At 52.7% G+C, this 23,289-nt stretch overlaps 2 protein-coding genes across 8 annotated transcripts in view; one reads left to right on the top strand and one right to left on the bottom strand.

Annotated features, from left to right (window-relative positions):
• Positions 1–3,915, bottom strand: part of KIAA0513 (KIAA0513 ortholog) — a 59,754-nt gene extending 55,839 nt beyond the window's left edge. The window contains exons 1-2 of one of the 4 annotated variants that reach the window (XM_043898202.1): positions 3,672–3,915; positions 2,405–2,483 (exon numbers count right to left, since the gene is read on the bottom strand). The gene's annotated coding sequence lies outside the window, so the exon portion shown is untranslated. The other 3 variants (XM_043898205.1, XM_043898206.1, XM_043898204.1) reach the window with 3 other exon arrangements.
• Positions 3,916–4,000: 85 nt separating this feature from the next.
• On the top strand, positions 4,001–21,826 carry ZDHHC7 (zinc finger DHHC-type palmitoyltransferase 7). 4 transcript variants are annotated; one of them, XM_043898212.1, is made up of 9 exons: positions 4,269–4,463; positions 4,763–4,920; positions 13,737–13,822; positions 15,390–15,710; positions 17,056–17,180; positions 17,974–18,070; positions 18,498–18,579; positions 19,268–19,398; positions 19,981–21,826. In XM_043898212.1, exons 4-9 carry the CDS (start codon positions 15,396–15,398, stop codon positions 20,155–20,157), a joined length of 927 nt encoding a protein of 308 aa, XP_043754147.1. In that variant the 5' UTR covers positions 4,269–4,463; positions 4,763–4,920; positions 13,737–13,822; positions 15,390–15,395; the 3' UTR covers positions 20,158–21,826. The 4 variants fall into 4 exon arrangements, with proteins under 4 accessions (XP_043754148.1, XP_043754145.1, XP_043754147.1 ...); XM_043898210.1 differs by lacking the exons at positions 4,269–4,463; positions 4,763–4,920 and adding an exon at positions 4,004–4,240; XM_043898211.1 differs by lacking the exon at positions 4,763–4,920.
• The last annotated feature ends 1,463 nt before the right edge of the window (positions 21,827–23,289 follow it).

Genomic DNA, 23,289 nt, shown 5'->3' with positions numbered 1-23,289 from the left:
AAGCTGAGGCTTAGAGAAGGGAAATGACTTGCAGAAGACCACATATCAAGTCTATTGAGAAAGAGATGAAAATCCTTGATAAGAGTTGAATTGTTTTTGTCAGCTGTTGTCATCCTGTTAGATATTTTGATGAATGATTTCATCATGCTCCTCTTTCCTTTAGCAACAGGGCAATTTTCAAGTTACAGTAAACAAGCCCATACAAATGTGGGGGCTGAGGAGAATTACAAGTCTTTTTGTGAAAGACTTTGAAATGGGTCACAAAATTATTGTGTGTCTTCAGTGGACAACTAGGTGTTGTCGTGCACACCCTTGGGTTATCTGGGTCTAAGGATCTTTTTGTTTGCTTTAAGCTCTTTCTAACTCTATAGGATTTTTTTTTTTTTTTTGGCAGCATCAGGTCTTAGCTGCAGCACTAGGGACCTTTCATTGTGGTGAAGGGACTCAGTAGCTGTGGCGTGTGTGGGCTTAAGTGCCTCCCAGCACACGGCATCTTAGTTCCCAGGCCAGGGATCGAACCTATGTCCCCTGCATTGAAAGGCGGATTCTTAACCACTGGACCATGAGGGAAGTTCCATTCTATAGGTTTAAAATTTATTTATTTATCTATTCATTTATTGGGCTGTACTAGGTATTAGTTGCAGCACTTGGGATCTTTAGTTGCAGTGTGTGGGAGCTAGTTCCCTGACCAGGGATCGAACTCGATCATCCTGCACTGGAAGTGCGCAGTCCCAGCCACTGGACCCAACAGGGGAGTCCCAACTCTATAGGTTCTGGAGAATAGACAGCAAGGCAAGTGATTCTGTTACCAAGGCTGTTGCCCCAGAATCTTACCCTTGCCCCTCCTTCAAATGAAATCAGTGTGTTTTTTTCTCTTTAATTTACTTAATTTTTAAATTTTCGGTTGTACCATGTAGCATGCAGGATCTTAGTCCCTGACTAGGAATCAAATCTGTGCTTCCTGCAGTGAAAGCTCAGAGCCCTAACTACTGGGACCACCACAGAACTCCAAAACCAATCATTCTTATCTAAGAATATCCCATGGACAGAGGAGTCTGGTGGGTTACAGTCCATGGGGTTGTAAAGAGTTGGACATGACTGAGCAACTGAGCACCCACAAGCACACACGTTTCAGGAGGAAGATGCAAAGAGAAAAAGTAACAAGAACTGATTAGAACAAACTAGGCCAAAGACTGGGGAAGATTTGGCTTCCTCCAGTGGACCTTGAGTCCCATTATCAGCTCACTCTAATATATTAGCACACGCTAAATGACACGCTTACCAGCGCCAGGACAGTTGACAACTGCCAGGACAACAACTGAAAAAGCCCACACAAGCACTGCAGAGAAGAGAGCAACAGTTTCAGGTCCAAACCACACCCCTGTTCTCCAGTAAGTCAGGAATATTCTTTCCACTCCTTCCAATTCCTTCCTTTTAACCTTGACCTTCTAATATATTTGGTGGCTCCACCAGAATTGGGTTGAGAGCTGATTTGCAAACTAGGTTCCCCCTTTCCATCCTTTGGCCATTGAATATAGCTTGTGTGATTCCGCTCTCAGCACCGCTTTCAGGAAAAAGACAAGAGGTCTCCATGCAAGTCCAGTTGACCTGCTTGGTAACAACTCTTGCCCACCGATATCTGACATTCAAATGAAACTTGTCTGGCAGAAATTCAACTGACTTCCCCACTGTAGAAGCCAATTTCGATTTGGTTCAATTAAACAAATTCTTTTTTTTAATTTTTTGGCCACACCGTGGGATGTGGGATCTTAGTTCCCCAACCAGGGACCGAACTCGTGCCCCCTGCGTTGGGAGTGTAGTCTTAACCACTGGCAGCATCCTGACTGCCTACATGTACCCGTCTTCTGGATTCATCTTTGAACCACTTGTAGCATTCATCTTACCTACTTTTTCCCTCGTAAATTAGTGAGTTAAATCTTTGACATGTGTTTATATTTGTATGAGAGTCATGATTTAACTTTTAAAATTTCTCAGATCTGATTGTTGTGTTTATTAACTTATTTTTAAAGATACTTTTGTGGAGAAGGATAAATTAGGAGGTTGGGATTAACATATACACACTGCTATATATAAAACAAATAACCAACAACGACATACTGTATAGGACAAGGAACTATACTCAATATTTTGCAATAACCTATAAGGGGAAAGAGTCTGAAAAGGAACATACACACATATATGTATAACTCAATCACTGGGCTGTATACCTGAAACTATATTGTAAATCAACTATACTTCAATATTTAAAAAGATATCTTTTCACGTTGTTCATAGCAAGTGTATCTTAAGCATAGCAACCACTTGCAGTCTCGACATTATCCAAAGACAATCATCCTTTCTTTCAGCCTATACAAAAAGAATTGCGCACAGATTGGAAGCCTACCTCTCTTTTCTTCCTTGTGGAAATAAATATGCCAGGAGATAGGAGGGCTTCCCTGATGGCTCATCGGTAAAGAATCTGCCTGCAATACAAGAGACACAAAAGACTCTGGTTCGATCCCTGGGTCAGAAAGATCCCCTGGAGGAGGAAATGGCAACCCACTCCAGTATCCTTGCCTGAAAAACCCCATTGACAGAGGGTTGACAGTCCAAAGGGTCAAAGTCGGATACAACTGAGTGAATAAGCACAGGAGACTCAATGAGGGTTGACTGAATGTATGAAAGTGAAAGTCGCTTAGTCGTGTCCCACTCTTTGCGACCCATTCTCCAGGCCAGAATACTGAAGTGGGTAGCCTTCCCCTTCTCCAGGGGATCTTCCCAACCCACGAATCGAACCCAGGTCTCCTGCATTGCAGGCGGATTCTTTACCAGCTGAGCCACAAGGAATGTATGCTGCTGCTACTGCTGCTAAGTCGCTTCAGTCCTGTCTGACTCTGTGTGACCCCATAGACAGCAGCCCACCAGGCTCCCCCCGTCCCTGGGATTCTCCAGGCAAGAACACTGGAGTGGGTTGCCATTTCCTTCTCCAGTGCATGAAAGTGAAAAGTGAAAGGGAAGTCGCTCAGTCGTGTCCGACTCTTCGCGACCCCAAGGACTGCAGCCTACCAGGCTCCTCCATCCATGGGATGTTCCAGGCAAGAGTACTGGAGTGGGGTGCCATTGCCTTCTCCAGCAAGGAATGTATAGCACCATATTAAATGCACAGGCACAGTAACAAAAATCTTAAGCTTTTAAAAGTTGGAATTCAATGACTAATGCACCTTTTACTTCCAAAGGCTTAGCTATATAAGCCTATCTGGGAGCAAGAATGGTAAACTGGGAGAAGGTGGCTGGCAGACAATGAGATTCTATCCTTCACCCTCAATTAGTTTCTATCAATCTTACAAGTTCGTGTTAAGTTAGTTACAAGTTAGTACTTAAAGAATTTAACAACAAACACTAACTGAGCGCCTACTTCCCAGCCCTGCGGAAATTGTTCCCATTATAGGAAATACTCCCCAACCACCACACACACACACACACACACAAAAAGCTAACCACGTTTCTACCTTCGACAAACTTAGGACTCAGCATCTGTAAAGGGGCCGCTGGGACGCTGTGGTGTCCAGCCCCCCCGAGGCTGTTAATCGGGAATCACGCAGACAGCGGCGCTTCCCCTTCCCCCAACGCGCTTTCCGGCCCAGGCGTCCCCCTGGCGCTTCTCCACTAACCCGTGATCGGGTTTCTCATCCCCGCGCGCCGGACGCATAGCTTGCACCTCTCGCGCTCTTCTCCCGCGCCGCCGCGGGCCCCTGGACACGCGGGTCCGAAAGCCTGCGGCAGCCCGTAGCCCCCATCCTTTCTCTTCCCCAGACGTCAGCTTGCACGGATCGCTTTATTTTAGAAAGCGGACCTTGAGACTATGGAGGGCCATCTTTCCCTGCGAACATCCAGTTTTTAGGACCCGCGGTTCCAGAGTCGCAGAAGCCCCGCCCCCGCCCCCGCCGCGGCGCGGCCGGATCTGCGCAAGCGCGGCGCCGCCGACCCCCTAGCGGTTCACTTCCGGGAGCCGAGCCTCCGCGCTTCCCGGGCTGGCCTCCGGGTCTCGTGTCCCCCTGGGTGGCCGACCCCCTCCGACCGGCCCGGCGGGACCGAGCCGAGCCGCGGGGCCCGCCGTGGCCTGGCCATGAGCGCGGCCGCATGATGCGTCCCTGCCTCGGCCGCTGCAGTCGCCGCCGCCGCCGCCGCCGCCGCCGATCGGGAGGAGCCGCAGCGCCGGGCGACCCCGCCCGGGCCTCGGGTGAGCTCGGCGGGCCGGGTCGGGCGGGCTGCTGGCACCCGGCTCTCCCGGCCGATCCGGGGCCCCCCGTCCGCCAGTCTCGGGCGCCTTGCTCCGTCCTGCTCCGCCGCGCCCCGCCGCACCTGCGACCTTCCTGAGTGCCTCTCGGGGGCACCTCTGTGCCGGCGCTTGACTCCTTCCTCTGCCGGGTGTCTCCTCGTCCCTCCTTGGTGCACCTCTCGGGGTAGGGCCCGAATTGCAGCCCCAGCTTGTTGCCTGACCTTGGGCGTGACACTCAGCTCTCCCAGCCACAGCTCCCTCCTTTTGATAGCTAATAAGGGGGTGGTTGTTAGGGCCAGAAGACACAGTAGCTATAAACCCTCTGTAAGCTGTAAAGAGTAGTTTATGGGCTTGCATTACAATAGGCTTTCTTAAACATCGCCTATGGCTTCTCAAATGCGCCTGTTCTTCACTCCTTTATACGTTTTTAGCTTTTCTTTTTTGTTCTTTGCCAGCTCCCTCCTCTTTTCTTTCCCTGTCCAGGATCTTTTCAGGGGTTACCTACCAGGCCACCTGGGACAGTCAGGTCAGCCTTCAGGGCAGTGTTTGAATCTTGCTGCAACCAGAATCATCTCTCCTGAGGAGTCATTGCTGCTGGAACTGTCTCTCTTCGCTGTTGGATGGAGACACTTTATTGGCTTGTGGGTAACCGGTTTTATGAGTGTAAGAACTGTCCACATAGCTGCTTTGTAGCTTTTTTTGCTGACCAGGTCCTGTAAAATGCAGTCCAATCAATGCTACAGTGCTTAACATTTGCAGTCTGCTTAGCATTTGTACTTAATGCACATAGATTTATCTATTTTACTGCTACTGTCTCAAATCTCAGTCTAGAAAGCTAGACCCCCGTCCGCCAATCTCGGGCCCCTTGCTTGAGGGTCTGGAAATCTCGGTCAACATATATTCCTTCTTAGACTATTCACCTCAAAGACGGTGAATTGAATCTTCTGATACTTTTACAACTTTTAATTTTTTTCAAAATCAGACCTAGTTTTTTGATACTGTCTTACAACTTTTATGAAACCAAAGGCAACTTTCAAAAGTCACCTTGTTAAATTTGCTTGTTAGTAGGTCAGGATACTTGATTAAAGAGAAAGTCACCGGGGGTATTTGAAAAATGGGGTGGAACACACATGTTAAATCGCATCTCTTGAACCTTCTGGTAAAAATGGAAGGATCAGAGTGATGGACACTATTTGGATTGTGTACTTTCTGGAATGAGGCTGGTAGGTTAACTTTTGAGTTGTGAGGTGGAGGAGAATGAGACTAAATGAAGGCAATTTCCTAAAGAATGCATAAAACAACAGGTGGAACTCTCTGCACACATCTCAAGTCAAAGTCAAATGAGTAGACATGTATACAGAGTTTGTTTTGTTTTTTTTAAACCAGTGACTCAGAGCCTGCCTCGATTACAGTGAGTGAATTGGGAAATACTGGCATGACTAGAATGACCTCAGAGAGAGAGAAAGTACTGAAAGGAGCTCTGTATAAGAACTGTCTTGAGCCAGTCAAAAGCCTGGATGTGCCTTTCCACTTTTACTGAAACTATTCCCTGCAGGCTTGGACCCTTTGGTGACATAAGTAATACCATCTTTGTTAATTTCAGGAACTGGACCGAACAGTAAGTTCTCATATGAAGTGAATGCCTGGGATGAATTGAGTACTAGTTTTCCTGATGATTCCAGACCTTCCCTGCTCCAGACCATGCTGAACAGCTCTAAGGATAGTTTTCTTGAAGCAGCTTTTTGGGGGTCAGTCAGTTTAGTCGCTCAGTCGTGTCCAACTCTTTGCAACCCCATGGACTGCAGCACATCGGGCTTCCCTGTCCATCACCAACTCCTGGAGCCTACTCAAACTCATGTCCACTGAGTCCGTGATGCTGTCCAACCATTTCATCCTCTGTCGTCCCCTTCTCCTCCCACCTTCAATCTTTCCCAGCATCAGTGTCTTTTTGGGGGGTATGTTTCTTTAAAGTAATGTTTTATTTAATTTTTTGGCCACACCATGAGGCTTGTGAGAACTAAGTTCCCTGAGTCAGGAATTGAACCCATGCTCTAAGTAGTGAAAGCAGAGTCCTAACCACTGAACTGCCAGGGAATTCCCTAAAGTAATGGTTTAATTATAAAATTAATACATACTTGTTTTGTTTAAAAAAAAATCAAACACTAGAGCAGAGCATAAAATATAGAGTCCCAAACACTTCTCTTGCTCCCTGTTGTCCCCAGTGTCACGTTAACAACCTGTGTGTGCCCCTTCAGCTGTAGTACCCAAGAATTGAGCCACCTGCAGAGCTGGTCAGCTACAAAGTCTAGAGGGAACAGTTTACCTTGTCTGTACTTTGGTCTGCCTGTTCCGGGATGGCATTTCATCAATCACTTGCCTCTGATTTTTTTTTTCTCTTTCACCCACTTCTTTGCCTCTATCTACAGACATGTTCTTGTCTCAATTACTGCTTGATTCCATTCTTGAAAAAGCGCCAGTAGAATTTTATTAATTGTCTGATAAAATCCAGACTCCTCATGGGGCCAAGATAATGCCTTATATTGGTACAGCACCTCATAGTTTTGAAAACACTTTATCCTGCAGTGCTCTCTGTGTCTTGGGTGCTTGGTGAATGAATGATCTTGCTGGGTAGAGTGGGAGTCTTCTAAGGAGATAGCAGGAGCAGAAGCACAGGGCCAGGGGTGGGTGGGGGGTTGTCCACAGACACAGCAGGGAAACGGCAGGAAGGCTGGGCAAAGAGCCTGGAGAAGCGAGCCCTGAATGCCACGGCCCCAGGGCTTGGCCCCTCTATCGGTTATATTCTGCAGAGGGACAGCGAGAGGTGAGGGGAGCCTGAGCTTGGGTCGTGGGAAGGCAGGCAGGGCAAGGGCCTAGCGGCAACAAGTGTCAACAGCTCCTAGGAGGAGGGACGGGGAGGAGGACTTGGGTCTCGAGGGGAAGGTGCATAGTAAACCCTGGGTGTGCGGGGAGCATTATCAGTTAATGGGAGGAGAGGCCGGCTCTGTTAAGCCGGCGGTTTAGGTCATTCCGGGAGAGGGCACGGGGCGTGTGCAGCCCCGGTAATTAGCAGGAGCAGTCAGGATAGAGAGGCTTCCAGCTTCTCTTGAGACAGGCTTTTTACAGCGTTATCTTGGTTGAAATGCTTTTAATTCTTAGCGTTCTGTATTTCCAAAACTCACTCTGTTACAGAATGCATTTTCTAAAACCAAGTGCTTTGGGAGGCCGTGTGTTTTAATGGAAGAACATGGGCTTTGGAGTCAAAACTCCGAAGTTGTTTTTTTCTTAAACAGACCCCCACCTGACTGACAGGCTGTGGCTGTGATGCGGGGATAAAGGTGGGAGCTTTGGTATTTCGTCCTTGTGGCTTCGAGGCTGCTTCGTGCAGCCTGTGCACTCCTGGGGACACACCCAGAATAAACCCTGCTACTGGGGGTCCCGGTCCTAACCTGTCCACATTACCCCACCCCAGACTCCCACTTTTGACTCTTTTCCCTAGTCCTTTCGTGTTCCTGTGGGCTTCATTTTTGCTTTTTCTTCTCTCACTCAACAGGTATTTGCAGAGGTCAGGGTGTGCCGGGGATAAGAGTAGAACATTCCATTGAGGTGATGACAAGGGAACGAGACAGTGCGGGTGGGAGGGAGGTGGGGGGAGGCCCACAGGCCCCACACGGGAGGCCTGGGGGTTTTGTTCTAACCGTAGAGGCAGCCACTGGCTGGTTTTGATAAACCCGGGAGTGGCAGGGTCTGACTTCTATCTGTTAAAACTGGCTCCAGATGCTGACTGGGGAATGGGTTAGGAGCCGGAGAGTAGGTTGGGGGGTGCGCAGAGGCCGCGAGTGTGTATCAGTGCTGGTTCATGCAGCCCAGGTGAGGGCTCCTGAGCCTTCATCAGGCGAGGCAGGCTGGTGGAGGGTGGCGCACATCTAGGCAGGTTTTGAAAGTCAAGCTCACAGGAAGGACCTGCTCATGGGTGAAGTGTGGAGGGCTAGGGGAGAAAAGTGACGTGAAGGGTGTGTCCTGATTTTTGACTTTGGCAACTAGGTGGTGGTGCAGGTGCCGTTTATCAAGATGACAAGGTGGGATCCCAGCAGTTTGGTGGGTGGAGAGGTTTCTGCTTTGACCTGACTGTGGTCTTGTTGAGTAACCTGTCAGAGACACTCAACAGCACATTCTTCGTTTGGGGGTTTCCCACATGCATTTTCTCTAACTTCACGGAACTGAGCTCTTGGAGATCAGCTGGAGAGCACACAGCCAACGAGGAAAACCCAAGACCCCGCCTGAGCACCCCAACACTGAGGTGTCTGTGGAGAGAGGGGCCTGCCAGGAGTCTGGGAGTGGCTGGCGGGGAAGGGGAAGAAGCCCATGTCGCCCCCACCTCCACCAAGAGCCTCGGCTCCTTCTGTGTTTCTCAGTTTGACCTCTTTTGTTTTAGTATGAAGGACCTTTCGAGAGAGGTTGCATAAGTTTACTGTTCACAGAATGGCCGATGTGCCAGCATACCACTGAGACTTGGCTTCGGTCCGTTGTTTTTTTTCCCTCAAAGGTTTATATTCTCTTCTTCAGCTTCAGTAATTTGAGAAGAAAATAGTGGTTCATATGGCATACATTATTGGTCTGGTTTCAAAGCCCAGACTAAATCTTTCATGATTGCAAATGGATGGAAAGAACATTTAAGAACGTAATTGCAGTTGCAGTGAATGCACTGGGCTAGGTGATCTGCACGCTCCCCTCCCTCAGTGAGGAGCCTGTGTCCCTGTTGTCTCCCCGCCTCACCCAGGCCTGTGCTGGCTCGCTTACACCGGGCTGCAGCCGTCTGCCCTTCTCCTAAGCCTCCCCTGCTACAGAGCAGCCTGTTGGCGGGGCCACATGTGACATCTTCCCGTTATCCCCGGTGACGGCACCTCCTTGGAGTTCTTAAAATTCTCCCTGGAAGCTTATTTTTTGGTCATAATTATTTCCCTTACATCATAGTAAGTTGAGAAAACAACAGGAAATCCAGAGAATGAACTTTAGACCAAACGACGGAAAATGTACCAGGGCGGATCACTAAAGAGGATAAATCACACACAGGTGCCCCTGCTGACCCAGCCTCAGGCCCACCTGGCTCCCGAGCCCGCCTGCCAGGCCTGTGTGTGCTGACTGCTCCAGCCATCGTGCGCCTGCCCCCATCTGCTCCCTCCTGGCCCTGCTCTGGGTCCTGGCAGTCCCTCCTGGTTGCCTGCCTTCCTCCTTCCACCCCAGTCGTACTTGGTCAGTAATGGCTCTAAAACATCTGTTTACCAAAGCCCCAGTGTCTCCCTTTGCAGCAGAACGAAGTGCGGAATTCCAGATGTCCTAGCTTGGCCTCTGGGTGCTTCCTGGGCGCCCGGCCTCCTTCCCTGCCTCCCTTACGCTGGGGGCGGGGTGGGAGGTGCTGCAGCCCGTGGGTTCCCTCTCCTCCCTCCGTGCCCCTTGCACCGTTGCCTTCCTGGTGGACACCGTTCTGTTCTCTGGACAGGATGAGCTATTGTCGGCTCTCTTCGTCCTCACCCTCTGCTGTCACTGGGGGAAACACCGAGACACCACTCCGCAGGCCGGTTCCCATCTCTGGTGTGTGAGCGCTCGTGGGCCGGGGGCCTGTCTGCGGTCGAGCATCCTGTGGGCCTCGCGTGGTGTCTGGAGCTTGGGGGCCCGCCCCCACGTCTGAATGCAGCAGATCTCAGGGCGCTGCGTCTGCTTCTCACGCCGCCTCTGTGCCCAAGGCAGAGATTTGCTTACTGCTCTTTTTTATAGGTCAGCAGTGGGTGTCTGAAGAGTAGAACAATGCTGAGTGTAAAAGCAGCGCGTTAATGTAAACATGAACACCAGACTAGGGTAGGCATTCCTGTTACTGCAATAGCAACTGATCCCCGAAGAATACTGATGTCTTTTGTTTACTTGTTTTCAGTTTGTTTATGAGATGCATTTTCTGTCTATAGGCATGAAGAGAAAACACTGGGGGAGGAGATTAATAAGACACTTGCCCACAGATACTGTCAAGGGTCGACTGAGACAGGGCCTGGCTCAGAAGGCAGAGTCTGCGGGGAGAGCACCTAGAACGCGGCTGTTACCGCTCCCTTCACACCTGCACACGCACCTGTGCTGGTGGTTTTTTCTCTTCAGTTTTTAGTTGAGGAATAATTCATGTAAAATGAAATGGACAACTTTAAGTGTGTAATTTTTTGTTTTATTTTAAAATATGTACTCGGCGTGCTGAGTCTTCGTTGCAGCATGTGGGATCTGGTTCTCTGACCAGGGGCTGAACCCGGGCCCCTGTCTTAGGGCTGCGTCCTAGCCACTGGACCGGCAGGGAAGCCCCCTAACTGTCCTCTAACAGTTTGCTGAGTTTTGTCCTGACAGTGTGTGCGTGTCTGTAGCCTGCTGCCCTGGCCACGTAGGGGACTTTGCATCAAATCAGAAAGCTGCCTTGGGGTCTCTGTCCTTCCCTCTTGTGGTCCAGCCCCATTCTGAGTTCTTTCAAAGTACATTAGCTTTGTTTGGTTAGAGGGCCATGGAGATTGACTCCTACTGAATACATTCTTCTGTGTCTGGTTTCTTTCACTTAGCCACACTGTTGCATGTATCTAACCTCCCCCCATTTTTTAGTATGAGTTGTAGGAATAACTTGGTGTGTTTGTTCATCCCCTGGCGGGGGATGTTTGGGCGTTCTGGTTTGGTGGTTGTGATGAAGGGAGCAGCTGTGACCAGCTGTGTGCATGTTCTGTGTTCACACTCACACGTGTGTGGTCACTCACGCAGTCGTGTCCGGCTCCGCAAACCCAGGGACTGTGGCCCATCAGGCTCCTCTCTCTGTGGGATTTCCCAGGCAAGAATGCTGGAGTGGGTTGCCATTTTCTTCTCCAGGGGATGGTCCTGACCCTGGAATCAAACCCGCATCTCCTGCATTGGCAGGCGGATTCTTTACCACTGAGCCACCTGGGAAGCCTGGGTCACATTCACCTTGAGGTAAATACCTAAAAGTGGAATTTCCAAGTCACAGGGCGGGTGTTTGGTTTTACTTGGAGAAAGTGCCAGACCACTTTCCAAAGTGTTGGTTACTTTTTAAAATTTATGAAAGTAACTGGGGATTTGGCCTCACTGTAGAGATTCTGCTTAGGCCCGCGGCCTGGGATGCATTGACCTGTGTTTTGCAGAGTCAGTTTTCTTTTAAAACACTGCTAACATAAGCTCATTTGAAGATATTCAGAATGAATGTGAATGAAAAGTGGAAAATATTGCTAAGCATAATTAGGCATTACTGGTTCAGCACGTTATTCAGCATTTAAAGTTGTTGGCTACGCATAGATACTTGAATAAAGTTACTATATGTAAATGCCATATTTTAAAAGTCAGCTCTGGGCTTCCCTGGTGACTCAGTGGTTAAAGAACCCACCTGCCAATGCAGGAGACGTGGGTTCGATCCCTGATCTGGGAAGATCCCTCACGGCATGGAGCAACCAAGCCCGAGCACCACCACTCCAGAGCCTGTGCCCGGGAGCCGCAGCTGCTGAGGCCCACATGCTGTAGAGCTCATGTCCCGCAAGAAGAGAAGCTGCAGCAATGAGAATCCCACGCACCCCAACTAGAGAGCACCCCCTGCTCTCTGCAGCTGGAGGAGAGCCTGCAGAGCAACGAAGACCAGCTCAGCGAAAAATAAATACGTCAAGTTATCAATACACACAGTTATCAAAAAGGTCACCTACTGTAGTTTAAGCAGCTTGTGGTCCATGGCCACATGTGTTACTAAGAGTTCCGAAGGCACTCAGAGTCACAGGGACACCAGAGAGCTTTGGTGTCGGGCCAGCGCTGGCTGTGGGCAGGAGGTTGTCCAGCTCAGCGTGGAGGCGGGCAGGGGAGCCTGACCCCAGAGCCAGCACGCGGAAGGGGGCGCACGTGGCCAGGATGCAGCGAGCAGCCCCCGGTTCCTGGGGGGACCCAGAGCCCGTGCCCTGGAGACGACCAGGGAAGCTTAGCCTGCCTGCTCCTCAGTCCCACCAGTGCCCTGGCGCCTCACCGTCCTTCACGCCAGCCCTCTGGCGTCTTAAGTTAGGGGTCTTGGTTTCAGAAAACAGACACCAGCCGAGGGTTTGCCCAGCAGAGCAGTGTCACACTGTAGGACGCTGGGTGCAAACGGAGCGGGCCGGCCGTCAGGTGCCGGGGCTGGGGGCTGGGGCCGCAGTGGAACCGTGCCAGGAAGGACGTCTCGGCTGGGGGCTGCCTTTGCCAGACAGCCCGTCGTTCGGAAGTTGGTCCTCTGATTCCTTGTCTCTCCTGTGGTCTTTCTGACTTTTCTTCAGTTTGTTTTTTAGTTGATTTACAATTCTGTGTCAGTTTCAGTGTACAGCAGGGTGATTCGATTATATGTATATATATGTACACACACACATGTGCGCACGCGTGTGTATGTGTGTATTCTTTTCCAGATTCTTTGCCATTATCATTCTTACAAGGTGTCAAACGCAGTTCCCTGTGCTATAGAGCAGGTCCTTGTTGCTTATCTAGTTTCTATATGGTAGCGTGTATCTGTTAATCTCAAACTCCTATTTCCCCTGCCTCTTTTTTGTTTAATTCTCCTTTCTGGGAGCCTTCCCACTCTCTCTTCCAATCCTGTTTTTAAGATTTTAAAATTCTATCATATCATTTTTCAATAAGTAGGAAGTTCTCAGAATGTTCCTCTTTGTCTCACAAATGCAGTCTCTTATTTCTTCGGTTTTCTTCCCTGTGCATTATACCTGCTCTTAACTCCTGTTTCCCTCTGGCTTCTTTCTGGGGCTCTGTCTCTCATGACACCTGGTTGGGGCTTTCTCCAAAATATCTGACTCTTGGCTGTTCGCTGACATTTAAGCATGAGATCTGCCAGGCGCGTGGAGGGGGCCGTGTCCGTGGTCAGCTGGCCTCTGGCGGCCCTGCTCTTGGGGAAGCCTGGCAGCACTCTGCCCTCTCTGGGGGATACCCCCACCTCGTGGTGTCAGTCGGCCTTTCTTCCTGGGCCAGATGAGTGCTTCCAGGAGGGCTGTCTGCTCGCCCACCTGCCAGTGAGCCCAGTGAGCCCGGCCGCTCCTCCCCGTCCCGCCTGCTCACTCGTGCCGCCCCTCCCGGGGCCCTTCCCCTGGGGGCCCTGGCGCACCTCTCACCTCTCACTCCCGTCGTTGGCTGCAGTTCCTCGGCTGTGGCTGGTGAAACAGTTACCGGTGGAAATGCAGGCTGACTAGATTTGGTCTGGATTATCCCCAGGGCTCTTTCTCGAGGGATTTTGGCTTACAGGTTTTATTTAAAACCGGGGCTAATGTAACAGGGGGGTAAAACGGACAGGTTTAAAATTTTCAGGATTCTCAGTCAATTTACTAGTAAGGAAAACCTACAGGAGTCATGATTTCATAAAGATAGTTCTGAATGCCAAAACAAGTAACTTTTCTAATTAGATTTTATTATCTTCCAGATCCTATCACATAGGACAGTATGCACCGTAAGATCCTCAAGAAAAGGCACAAAATATTCAAGTGATGTCTAGTGATAACTTGTGAGGTAAGTGTCTCCCTAGGTATATAATCACTGTTCCCTAAGTGCTCGCACTGACTTGCACCCGTTGATGGTTGAGAGTCCCCTCCTGTCTTTGCTTTGCTGACCACCTACCCTAAGAGTATAGTGAGTCTCTGGAGCAAGACCCCGATTATTAGCAGGAGTCACAAAATGAGGGTAGTTCTCCAGTCTGCATCACTGGAAAGGTTTTTCTTGAATGGCTGTCACTTAAACAATGGAGATCTGCAGCGTTGTCCTTGGTGTTCTCGGAAGTGAGGCTTGCTTTAACACGAGGAGAAACAGGTTCAGGGATGTAGACAAAATCCCATTAAACTAGCCATGAAAGTAGAAAACCGATGATGCGATATCTGCTTGGCCTTCAGTCAACACACTATGCTTTCAGGTTTCTCTCAGGAAACCGAAATCCAGAGCACTCCTTTCGAAGGCGCTGCTGCTGCGGAGTGAGGCTGCGCCCTCGCCCTGGTGTGCCCAGTGTCTGTAGCCGAGTTGGGCCTGAGGGAACAGTTTCTGCACTCCCTCCCCTCCCTTCCTGTCACACTGACATGGCGTAGGTGCTGTGACTCAGCGGCAGGCACCTGCGCTCGGTCACCGAGAGCCCAGTGTGCGCAGCCCAGCCGCCCCGCGTTCATGGACTGCTTTCTTGAACATCTCGGGAAGTAACTGTGGGGTATGAGACTGTCTCCCCCTGCCCCCGTGGGTGTCACACACCTGGCCCTGAGGCGCACAGCGCGACACAGCGGGGCCCTAACGTGCCCTGGGGCGGTCCCCGCCCAGGTGGGCGCATCACTCTTCCCACAGTCACGGCTGCCATCTGCGCCCGTTTCTGGGCCAGACAGCCGTGCTCTGACGAAAGGCTCTTCCGTCCCCGGACGCGTGGCTCTGCTCCCCGTCCAGCACCCAGGTGCCACTCCTCAACCTGCAGCCTACCTGAGGAGTAGCCATGCAGCAGTGCGATTCTGGCCAGAGGATTTTCTCAGACTTGGTGGACGTGTATGACCCACTAGGAAGCTTGTGTGGCGATCACCAGGCCACTCGCCAGATCTGAGAGAGGGACCAACTTCACGCTGTTGCATCTGGTTGTAAATGAGATGAGTTAAAGGGGTAAAGAGACAGCAGGATGTTTATGAGGAAAACTGCATGTCTGACTACATGTTCTTGCCTGTCAGCTAATTTCCCAGGAAATGTTGGAGAGTTGTCAAAAGAACAGACCAGTGAGTGAGGGAAACTGTCAAAAGAATGAGAGAGGAAGGGCATTCTAGGAACAACGTAAAGAAGATGGAGATTAAAATGGGAGCCTGCCTCAAAAACATGCTCACCCATCATCAAAGAGTTAGAACTCGGGGGAAGGGAGAGCACACGCAGGGTGAGGTGGAGACCCGTCGGGTGAGAACCCTGAGCTCCGCATCCGGGGGCCAGCGTGGACATGAGCAGCAGGAGTCACCTGTCCACCAGGCTTGGTCCCCTCGGGCTCGGAGCCTGGGCCCCGCAGTGTGCGTCTGGCCATCGTCCTGTGTCATCCTGCTGAGGCGTGCCCCCTCCCGCCTTCCCGCAGGGAACCATGCCGTCCTCAGGGCACCGGCTGCGGGACGTCGAGCACCACCCTCTGCTGAGCGAGAATGACAGCTACGACTCCGCGGCCTCCTCTCCCGCCGATGCCGACGCGGCCGACAGGGTGTGGTTCATCCGCGACGGCTGCGGCATGATCTGCGCCGTGCTGACCTGGCTGCTAGTCGTGTACGCGGACTTCGTGGTCACATTCGTCATGCTGCTGCCCTCCAAGGACTTCTGGTACTCCGTGGTCAACGGGGTGGTCTTCAACTGCCTGGCGGTGCTCGCCCTGTCGTCTCACCTGCGTACCATGCTCACCGACCCTGTGAGTGCCCGCCCTCGCAGGGCTTTCCTGCCAGGTCTGGGCTGGGGAGACACCAGCAGCTGTGGCCGGAGGGTCTCGCACTCCCGTGGCCTTGGGGGTCAAGTTCCTGGGCACAGGCTGGCGACCTGGTCCTCAGCGTCCCCGCCTTGGGCTGCACATCTGTCCTCTGAGCACGTAGGAGCGCTCTTGGGTGGGTGGGGGTCACGTGCCTTACTGTGGAGCAGCGAGTGTGTGTCCATGAGAACGAAGGGGCGGCACTCTTAAACCTGGTCCCTTTCTTCTTACGGAACCTGTGACCCTCCCGCACATCACTTCCTTCCGGCGATAGGGCAGCCTGCCTGGTTCCTGCGGGCCTTGGAGCCCAGTGGTCCTCGGTCTTCACACGCGCCTGCTGGGCTTTGCAGACATGGTGTCAGCCCGGGCGCGCAGAGCTGGGCTCGGCTCCTCCGTCCCCGGCAGCGGGCTCTGTCTTTACTCCTGCTGACAGCGGTGCCCTGCCATCTTCCCCGCCCTTGATGTTCCCCACACGCCTGCTCTCTCCTCCCTAGTGGGGCTCCTTCTCCAGAAACACGTATTTCTGTGTGAAGGACAAGCCCCATGGGGCACAGAAACGAGACCCAGGCCTTCCTCCCAGTCCACACGGCCATGGCGTCCAGAATGATCTTCCAGACATAATTTTCACTGCCTGTGTCCACCACCCAGAGAGCAAACCCTCCGCTCTGCAGCCTGTGGCCCATGGCCACCCAGCACACCGGGTTCCCCGGCCCTCTGCAGCTCCCCAGTGCTGGGGGCTCGTGTGGACACCCTTTGAGAGCCTGGTAGCTACTCCCACCCCTGGGGCTGGACACCTGGGGGTCAGGGGCCCAGGGCCACAGTCCCCAGGCTGTGATAGGTGTGCAGGGAAGCATTATGTAACTTTAAAACACGAGATAAAGTCCTTTTTCCGACTGTTTTGTTCAGCCACCCCCTGCTGCAGCTGATAGGAAACCTGCGGGTGTGCTTATCAGGGACACCCTTCCCAGAGCCCAGGGTGGAGGGAGAGTGGCTGAGCAAACACAGCCAGCCTCTGGCGTGTCCTGCATGAAGTTGGAAAAATCCAGGTGACTCACCAAATCATGAAGGATAATGTGCTACTTGAGTTCATTTTATAGCTTAATTTTTCATGAAAACAAAACTTCTGGCCCCACATTACATAATAGCGGTTTTTCACATTGATGTAAGTGGCAAGGACAGCGTGGCAAGGACAGCATTGTAAATGCTAAGACTAATTCCTAAATTTACTGGGTTTTTTTCTTTCTTAAAACTTCTCTTCTCCCAGCTAAAATACATTGTTATTAAACCATAGGGGGCAGTACCCAAAGGAAACGCTACTAAAGAGTACATGGAGAGCCTGCAGCTGAAGCCCGGAGAGGTGATCTACAAGTGCCCCAAGTGCTGCTGCATCAAGCCTGAGCGCGCCCACCACTGCAGGCATGGCGGCTCTGCCCCAGGGGGACCGCAGGCCCTGGGCCGGGGTGGTGGGGGGGGCCCTGAGCGCGCCCACCACTGCAGGCATGGCGGCTCTGCCCCAGGGGGACCGCAGGCCCTGGGCCGGGGTGGTGGGGGGGGCCCTGAGCGCGCCCACCACTGCAGGCACAGCAGCGCTGCCCCAAGGGGACCACGGGCCCCGGGCTGGGGTGGGGGGGCCCTGAGCGCGCCCACCACTGCAGGCACAGCGGCGCTGCCCCAAGGGGACCACGGGCCCCGGGCTGGGGTGGGGGGGCCCTGAGCGCACCCACCACTGCAGGCATGGCGGCTCTGCCCCAGGGGGACCGCAGGCCTCGGCGTGGGGGTGGGGGGGGGGCCCTGAGCGTGCCCACCACTGCAGGCACGGCAGCTCTGCCCCAGGGGGACCGCAGGCCCCAGGCCGGGGTGGGGTGGGGGGCCCTGAGCGCGCCCACCACTGCAGGCACGACGGCGCTGCCCCAAGGGGACCACGGGCCCCAGAGGGGGGCTGGGGGGGGCCTGAGCACCCACCACTGACAGCAGGGAACCCATTTCCAGGCAGTCTGAATACCCACCACTGGAGGGACCCCCATCCTTAGGGCAGCCTGAGCACACACACAGCCCCCCCCCCCCCCCGGGACCACTTCAAAAGGACATCCTGAGCACCCACCTTCCCTGCGGCAGGATCCCCTGGGGCAGCCTCTTAGCAGAGCTGTTTTCAGTGGGTGGTGTTTCTTCAGAGCACAAAATTAGTGAAAATCTAACTTCTCCTTCTCAGCATTTGCAAAAGATGTATTCGGAAAATGGACCATCACTGCCCATGGGTGAACAACTGTGTCGGAGAAAAGAATCAGAGATTTTTTGTGCTCTTCACTGTGAGTAAAGATACTATTCATGTAGTGATTTGTGTTGAGTCCTAATTCTTTATCTACAGTCTTACCTGAAAGAGTGCATGTTTATTCTGACATCAGACCTGCAGTCCCTTCTCGGGGGTTCAGATTACAACTGTGCTGTCGCTGGTGGGGAGTCGCCCAGCAGATGAGTGTGTGTTGCCTCTGTTGCTCCAAGTGTTCACTGTGATTTAACTCTTTCCTGGATACCTTGTTGTCACTAAAAAGTGTTTTCCCCGTGGTGTATTAGTCTGCGCAATTACTATCCTTGGTCCCGAGTGACCGAGAGGAGGCACGTCACCTGCTCCCTCACTGCTGCTGCCCACCTCCCACACCCTCCCTGAGTCCGAGGTGTAGCAGTGGGTCCTCACCCTCAGGTCCTGGCACCGTGCTGACCAGTGTCTCCCTGCAGATGTACATCGCTCTGGCATCCGTGCACGCGCTGGTCCTCTGTGGGCTGCAGTTCATTGCCTGCGTCCGAGGACAGTGGACAGGTAGGCCTGGGGGGCGGCTCCTCTTGCTTGTGCCGCGGTGGGGAGAGACGGAGGAAGAGGCCTCCGGTTTCAGAGGAAATCCTCGCGGTTGTCTTACGAATTAATGGAGCATTTTAAGAGGAGAATGTGGGAAAGTTCTCACACTGCCATTTACCTGGCACGATGAAGCCATATATATATATATGTACACACACACACACACACACACACACACACACACTCGGTCTTCCTTAGTCAGCTGATAGTTTCTGCTGAGTTCCATTTGTATCCTGCAGACCTTTGAGACTGAGTGGAAATTGGTGTGATCCCCGCAGGCCTGGTGTGTGCTCTGGCCACCGGCCAGGCATCATTCAGGGCCATCGGATGAGGCAGGACAAGCTGTGCGGCGTGGACTCGTGTGTGTGCCCTGCTCACAAGTGTAGGCACAGGCAACTCCCATCTCTTCTGGCTTTAGTTGTGTTTTAATACACAGTTCAGTACACGAATACATACACGAACGAATGCTGGCCTGGTAGGGCCACCCTCTGTCCTGGGTGGACAGCAGGTGTGCCCGTGAATGAAACAAGCTCGCTTCTCTGTGGACAGTGGCACAGAGGGGGCCCTTCCGCGAGCTGGACCCCCGCACCTGCGGCTCAGGACGCTGGGGGTGCTGGGACACGCCTCACAGCCAGCCCCCTCTCATTCGCAGAGTGCAGTGACTTCTCCCCTCCGGTCACTGTCATCCTGTTAATCTTCCTGTGCCTTGAGGGTCTGCTGTTTTTCACTTTCACCGCGGTGATGTTCGGCACCCAGATCCACTCCATATGCAATGACGAGACGGTACGCCCCTCCTCTGCTGGGTGTGTGTGGCCTCAGTGCACCGGAGTGGGTGGGCAGTGGACGCAAGGGCCTGGTGTTCCCCAGGAGGTGGGCGGAGTAGCCCCCATGGACCATGACAGCTTCACTGCCTGTGTCCCTCTCCCCGGGCACAGCTCAGGGCTCAAGGGTCCCTTTGATTTGAAAGTCAACAGAGCCAGGCAGGTGGAGCCAGCAAATGCCCCGTTTCTCAGAGACCCCGCCCTCGGCAGCTGAGTGAGTCGCAGGGACTGGATCACATTCATGCCTTTCAGCTCAAGGCCTCTAGCAGGCACTTGACACGTATTTGTAAGACCCAGAAAGATCAGTGCCTGGCCCAGAGGACCGGCTCCCCTCGTGAGCTTTGCACCCACCTGGAGGCCCCTGCCCAGCTGTGTCTGATGTGGTCTGGCCTGGTGGCTAGAGCCCGGCTGTCTGCACAGGGGCCCGCAGGGCTGGCACCAGGACGTGTGGTTCGGGTGGTGGCCACTCACCTGCCCTTCCTGCTCAGTACCTGCCCAGGGTTTTCCCGCTGCTGCTGCCCACTTGCTTTTCTTTCTCTCCCAGGAGATCGAGAGGCTGAAGAGCGAGAAGCCGACGTGGGAGCGGCGGCTGCGGTGGGAAGGGATGAAGTCCGTCTTTGGAGGCCCCCCCTCGCTGCTCTGGATGAACCCCTTCGTCGGCTTCCGATTCAGGCGACTGCAGACGAGACCCAGGAAAGGGGCCCCAGAGTTCTCAGTGTGAGGCCCTCTCGTCACTCCAGAACTTGTCCATGGACTTAAATTGTCTGGGGTTGGAAAGGGTATCAACAGCTCCCCTGTGACCCCAAGGGCGAGTGGACCAGCGGCCTGCAGCGAGCGGGGCTTCACACGTTCATGGTCACAGACGGCAGGTTTCCCCCACGAGTGACATCACTGTCCAATAATGAAGGGATGTGGCCGCACGGAGAAGCCAGACGTCATTCCCTCCCTGCACGGTCGGGAGTCTGTTAACACGCTCAGCGTTTTGTAGGAAGCTGTGTGGGCTGTTACACGGGTTGTTAAGAATCCTATGTGCCGAGCTGCTTTCCTCAATCATGAAGAAAAGCCAGTCCAGTGGACAGGAACGCCACGGTTGGTGGCCCTGGGACTCTTCGGGCCCCCTCAGTCCAGGAGGGGTCTGGACACAGGAGCCCGTGGGGGCTACGGGAGCAGCAGGGCTGTATGTTGCTCCTGGCCTGGGGCCAGTGGGCCCTGACCCCATGAGCAAGTCCTGGCGTGTCAGTGTGTGTGCGTGCACGTGTGTTTTAAAGTGGGCCGTGTTGTTCAGGCAATGTGTCATGGGGGTGTGCTGCAAACAAGCTATTTTTTAGAAACCAATGTTTCAGGGAAGAGGGGCGAGCTGTGCGGGGTCCCCTCCCATGGGGTTTACATGAATGTATTGCATACTGGAGAGTATCGAGATCCAAAGAACAGTCACTCCTGTGTGGTCCTCTGTTGCCCTCCCTCCTGTTTTCAGTTTATTTGAACAATCTGGAGTGCCTGACAGGGATTTGGAACCGCGCTGTGTGGTTCTGGCCAGATCAGTGGCGTGGACTGGCCCCTCTGTGTCCCCGGGCTTGCACGGCTGACCCTGCAGGAGGCGGGCGAGGCCCTGAGAAAGGGAAGGGACCTGGAGGCAGGAGTCCTGTGGACCTGGTTTGCAAACAGTATTCAGGATGGCAACAACTGGTTTGATTTTTTCAATTCTTACTTTTTTGGGGTATCATTTTGTTTGTTTCTCTACCCACGTCACAAGTGATAAAACAGGACCCTTGGTGCAGAGTTTAAAGTTATGCCAGAAAGCAAACAGCTCCCCGCCCTGGGGATTCGCCTTAAACTTGCCTGGTCTGTCCATATTTTACGGGATTCCACCATCTCTGACACAGTCTGGGGTCCCGAGCCCCCTTCCACGCTGAGAAGAGTGGGCATCTCCCGCCTGGTCTCCATGCCTCTCTGCTCACCCATGAGCCATTTTGCTTTTGTTTGAATTAACCCATCCTCTATCCTGACCGGGGCTTCACCATTCCTGATCCAGGCTGACAGCAGATGTAGCCGAGGGGAACAGGCTGCAGGGCAGAGGTGAGGGGGCTCAGTCACCGCAGAAAAGGGGGTGGGGGGGGCTGAGTCACAGCCGAGGACAAACAGGAGACAGGAGTTCCCGAGGTTGTTCTGCACACTCATTTGCACATCCGTCACTGGGGTTGGATGTGTGTACTGAGCTTCAGTGTGAGGCTTTTAATATGTATATCCTGGTTATCAATAAAAATTATCGAAGTGGTTGAATCCTGTGAGACTTGGCAAATATGTGCAAATCAAGTATACTTGACTTTTCAACCTCTTCTTTCAATGTAACTTTTGTAAGAAATAAAGTCACCAACTGACATTGTCCAGCAGTTTGTCCAGTGGCCGGTTCTTGGGGGGTTGTGGGCGTGTCTCTGTGCTCAGCTTTGCCTCGGCTCATGGACGCCGCACCCGGGCTGCGGTGTCCAGAGCCCCTACAGCACCTGAGACGCGTGATTCAGCACCAAGGTCGTGCTCACACAGGTTGCCGTTTCCACATTTTTCATTTTACTCTCAGTTGATGCACCTCGTCTCACTTAGCTTTGCACTAAAGCTTCCTTAATTTTTTAGTGTACTTAGAAATAAAAAGTTTTAAAAATCCCTTAAGTGCTTGCTGGGATTCACCAGTGAAGCCATCTATTCCTGGACTTTTATATTGGGAGGTTTTTGATCACTGACTCCATCTCCACATTAGTTATAGCTCTGTGCAGACTTGATAAAACTAGAAATGAAAGACTATACATTATATCCGATGCCAGAGGAAGATCACAAGAGACCACTGTGAGCAACTATGGCCAGCAAGCTGCGTGACTAGAAGAGGAGGATCGATTCCCAGGATCAGAAACATACTGAGACTAAGTCACGAAGAAACAGCATCCACTAGAAGACGCCAGCCGAGGAGGGTGCCACGGTGTGTTTGGGAAAGCGTGGCCAGTCATCACTCTGGTCATCACTGCTCAGGGGAATGCAGAGGCAAGTGCCAGCGGCACATACTTTGTTTTGAGGAATTTGTGGGGGCAACGTGAGACCTCAAATCGCTAAAGCAGCAATGTTCAAATCAACTGAAACGCCTGAGGTTTAATTTTGCTTCTATTGCATCTCCTCGTTCTGTCATCCTTGAGGACGTCGTGTGGAACAAGTCAGGAAAGAAGAGAGTGCTCCTTCAGAGTCAGCCGCCTGGCCACTGCTGGGATCTGCTGAGACCGTGCAGGGCGGGTGGCCCTTGCAGGTCTGCCGTCTTGGAATAGCTCTGCTCCTTTCCCTACCCCAGCCAGCCTGAAGAAGGGGTCACCCTGCTCTGAGGCCAGTGGCATGTCTGTCTGAAGGCCTGGAGACATCTTCGGATCACCAGGTGCTGGTGGGCCCACTCTGAAGGGGACGTGGTCCTCCGGGTGCAGAAGCTCTGACTTACTTGCAACACAGGCGCAGTAGCCCTGAAGTCCTCTCCCCGACAGGCCTGGCATGGGACAGCCAAGCTCCATACGCCGTCTAGCCACAGGTCCACCTGGGCACCAGGAAACTCAGACTCAGGCAGCAACCAGTCCTCCGACACACCAGCACCATCCCCAGGCTGGGAGAACTTGCTTGAGTTTCAAGAAAAGTCCCAAGTACATAGATAAATATGGTGATGATCGCCAAGATGTGATTTTGACATTTCCAGTTTCCAAAGTGCCTTCCTCTGTGGCCGGATCACATGTTCCCTAAGAACTTCCAGGCTGATAACAGTGCACCCATTTTATAGACCAACAGACTTTCATCGAGGTTCTCAGAGGGAGGAAGAAAGGAGTGAGTCCAC

Source organism: Cervus elaphus, chromosome 4 (genome assembly GCF_910594005.1).
Source record: "Cervus elaphus chromosome 4, mCerEla1.1, whole genome shotgun sequence".
Classification (NCBI taxonomy): Eukaryota; Metazoa; Chordata; class Mammalia; order Artiodactyla; family Cervidae; genus Cervus; species Cervus elaphus.
The sequence above is the reverse complement of the archived record's forward strand: the minus strand, read 5'-3'. Positions and strand labels throughout refer to the sequence as shown.

Excerpts from the sequence above, each read along its gene's own strand:
- ZDHHC7 (XM_043898210.1), top strand. The coding sequence starts at position 15,396 with ATGCCGTCCTCAGGGCACCGGCTGCGGGACGTCGAGCACCACCCTCTG. Across the intron at positions 15,711-17,055 it reads GTACCATGCTCACCGACCCT|GGGGCAGTACCCAAAGGAAA; the intron begins GTGAGTGCCCGC and ends ATTAAACCATAG. Across the intron at positions 18,071-18,497 it reads GATTTTTTGTGCTCTTCACT|ATGTACATCGCTCTGGCATC; the intron begins GTGAGTAAAGAT and ends GTCTCCCTGCAG.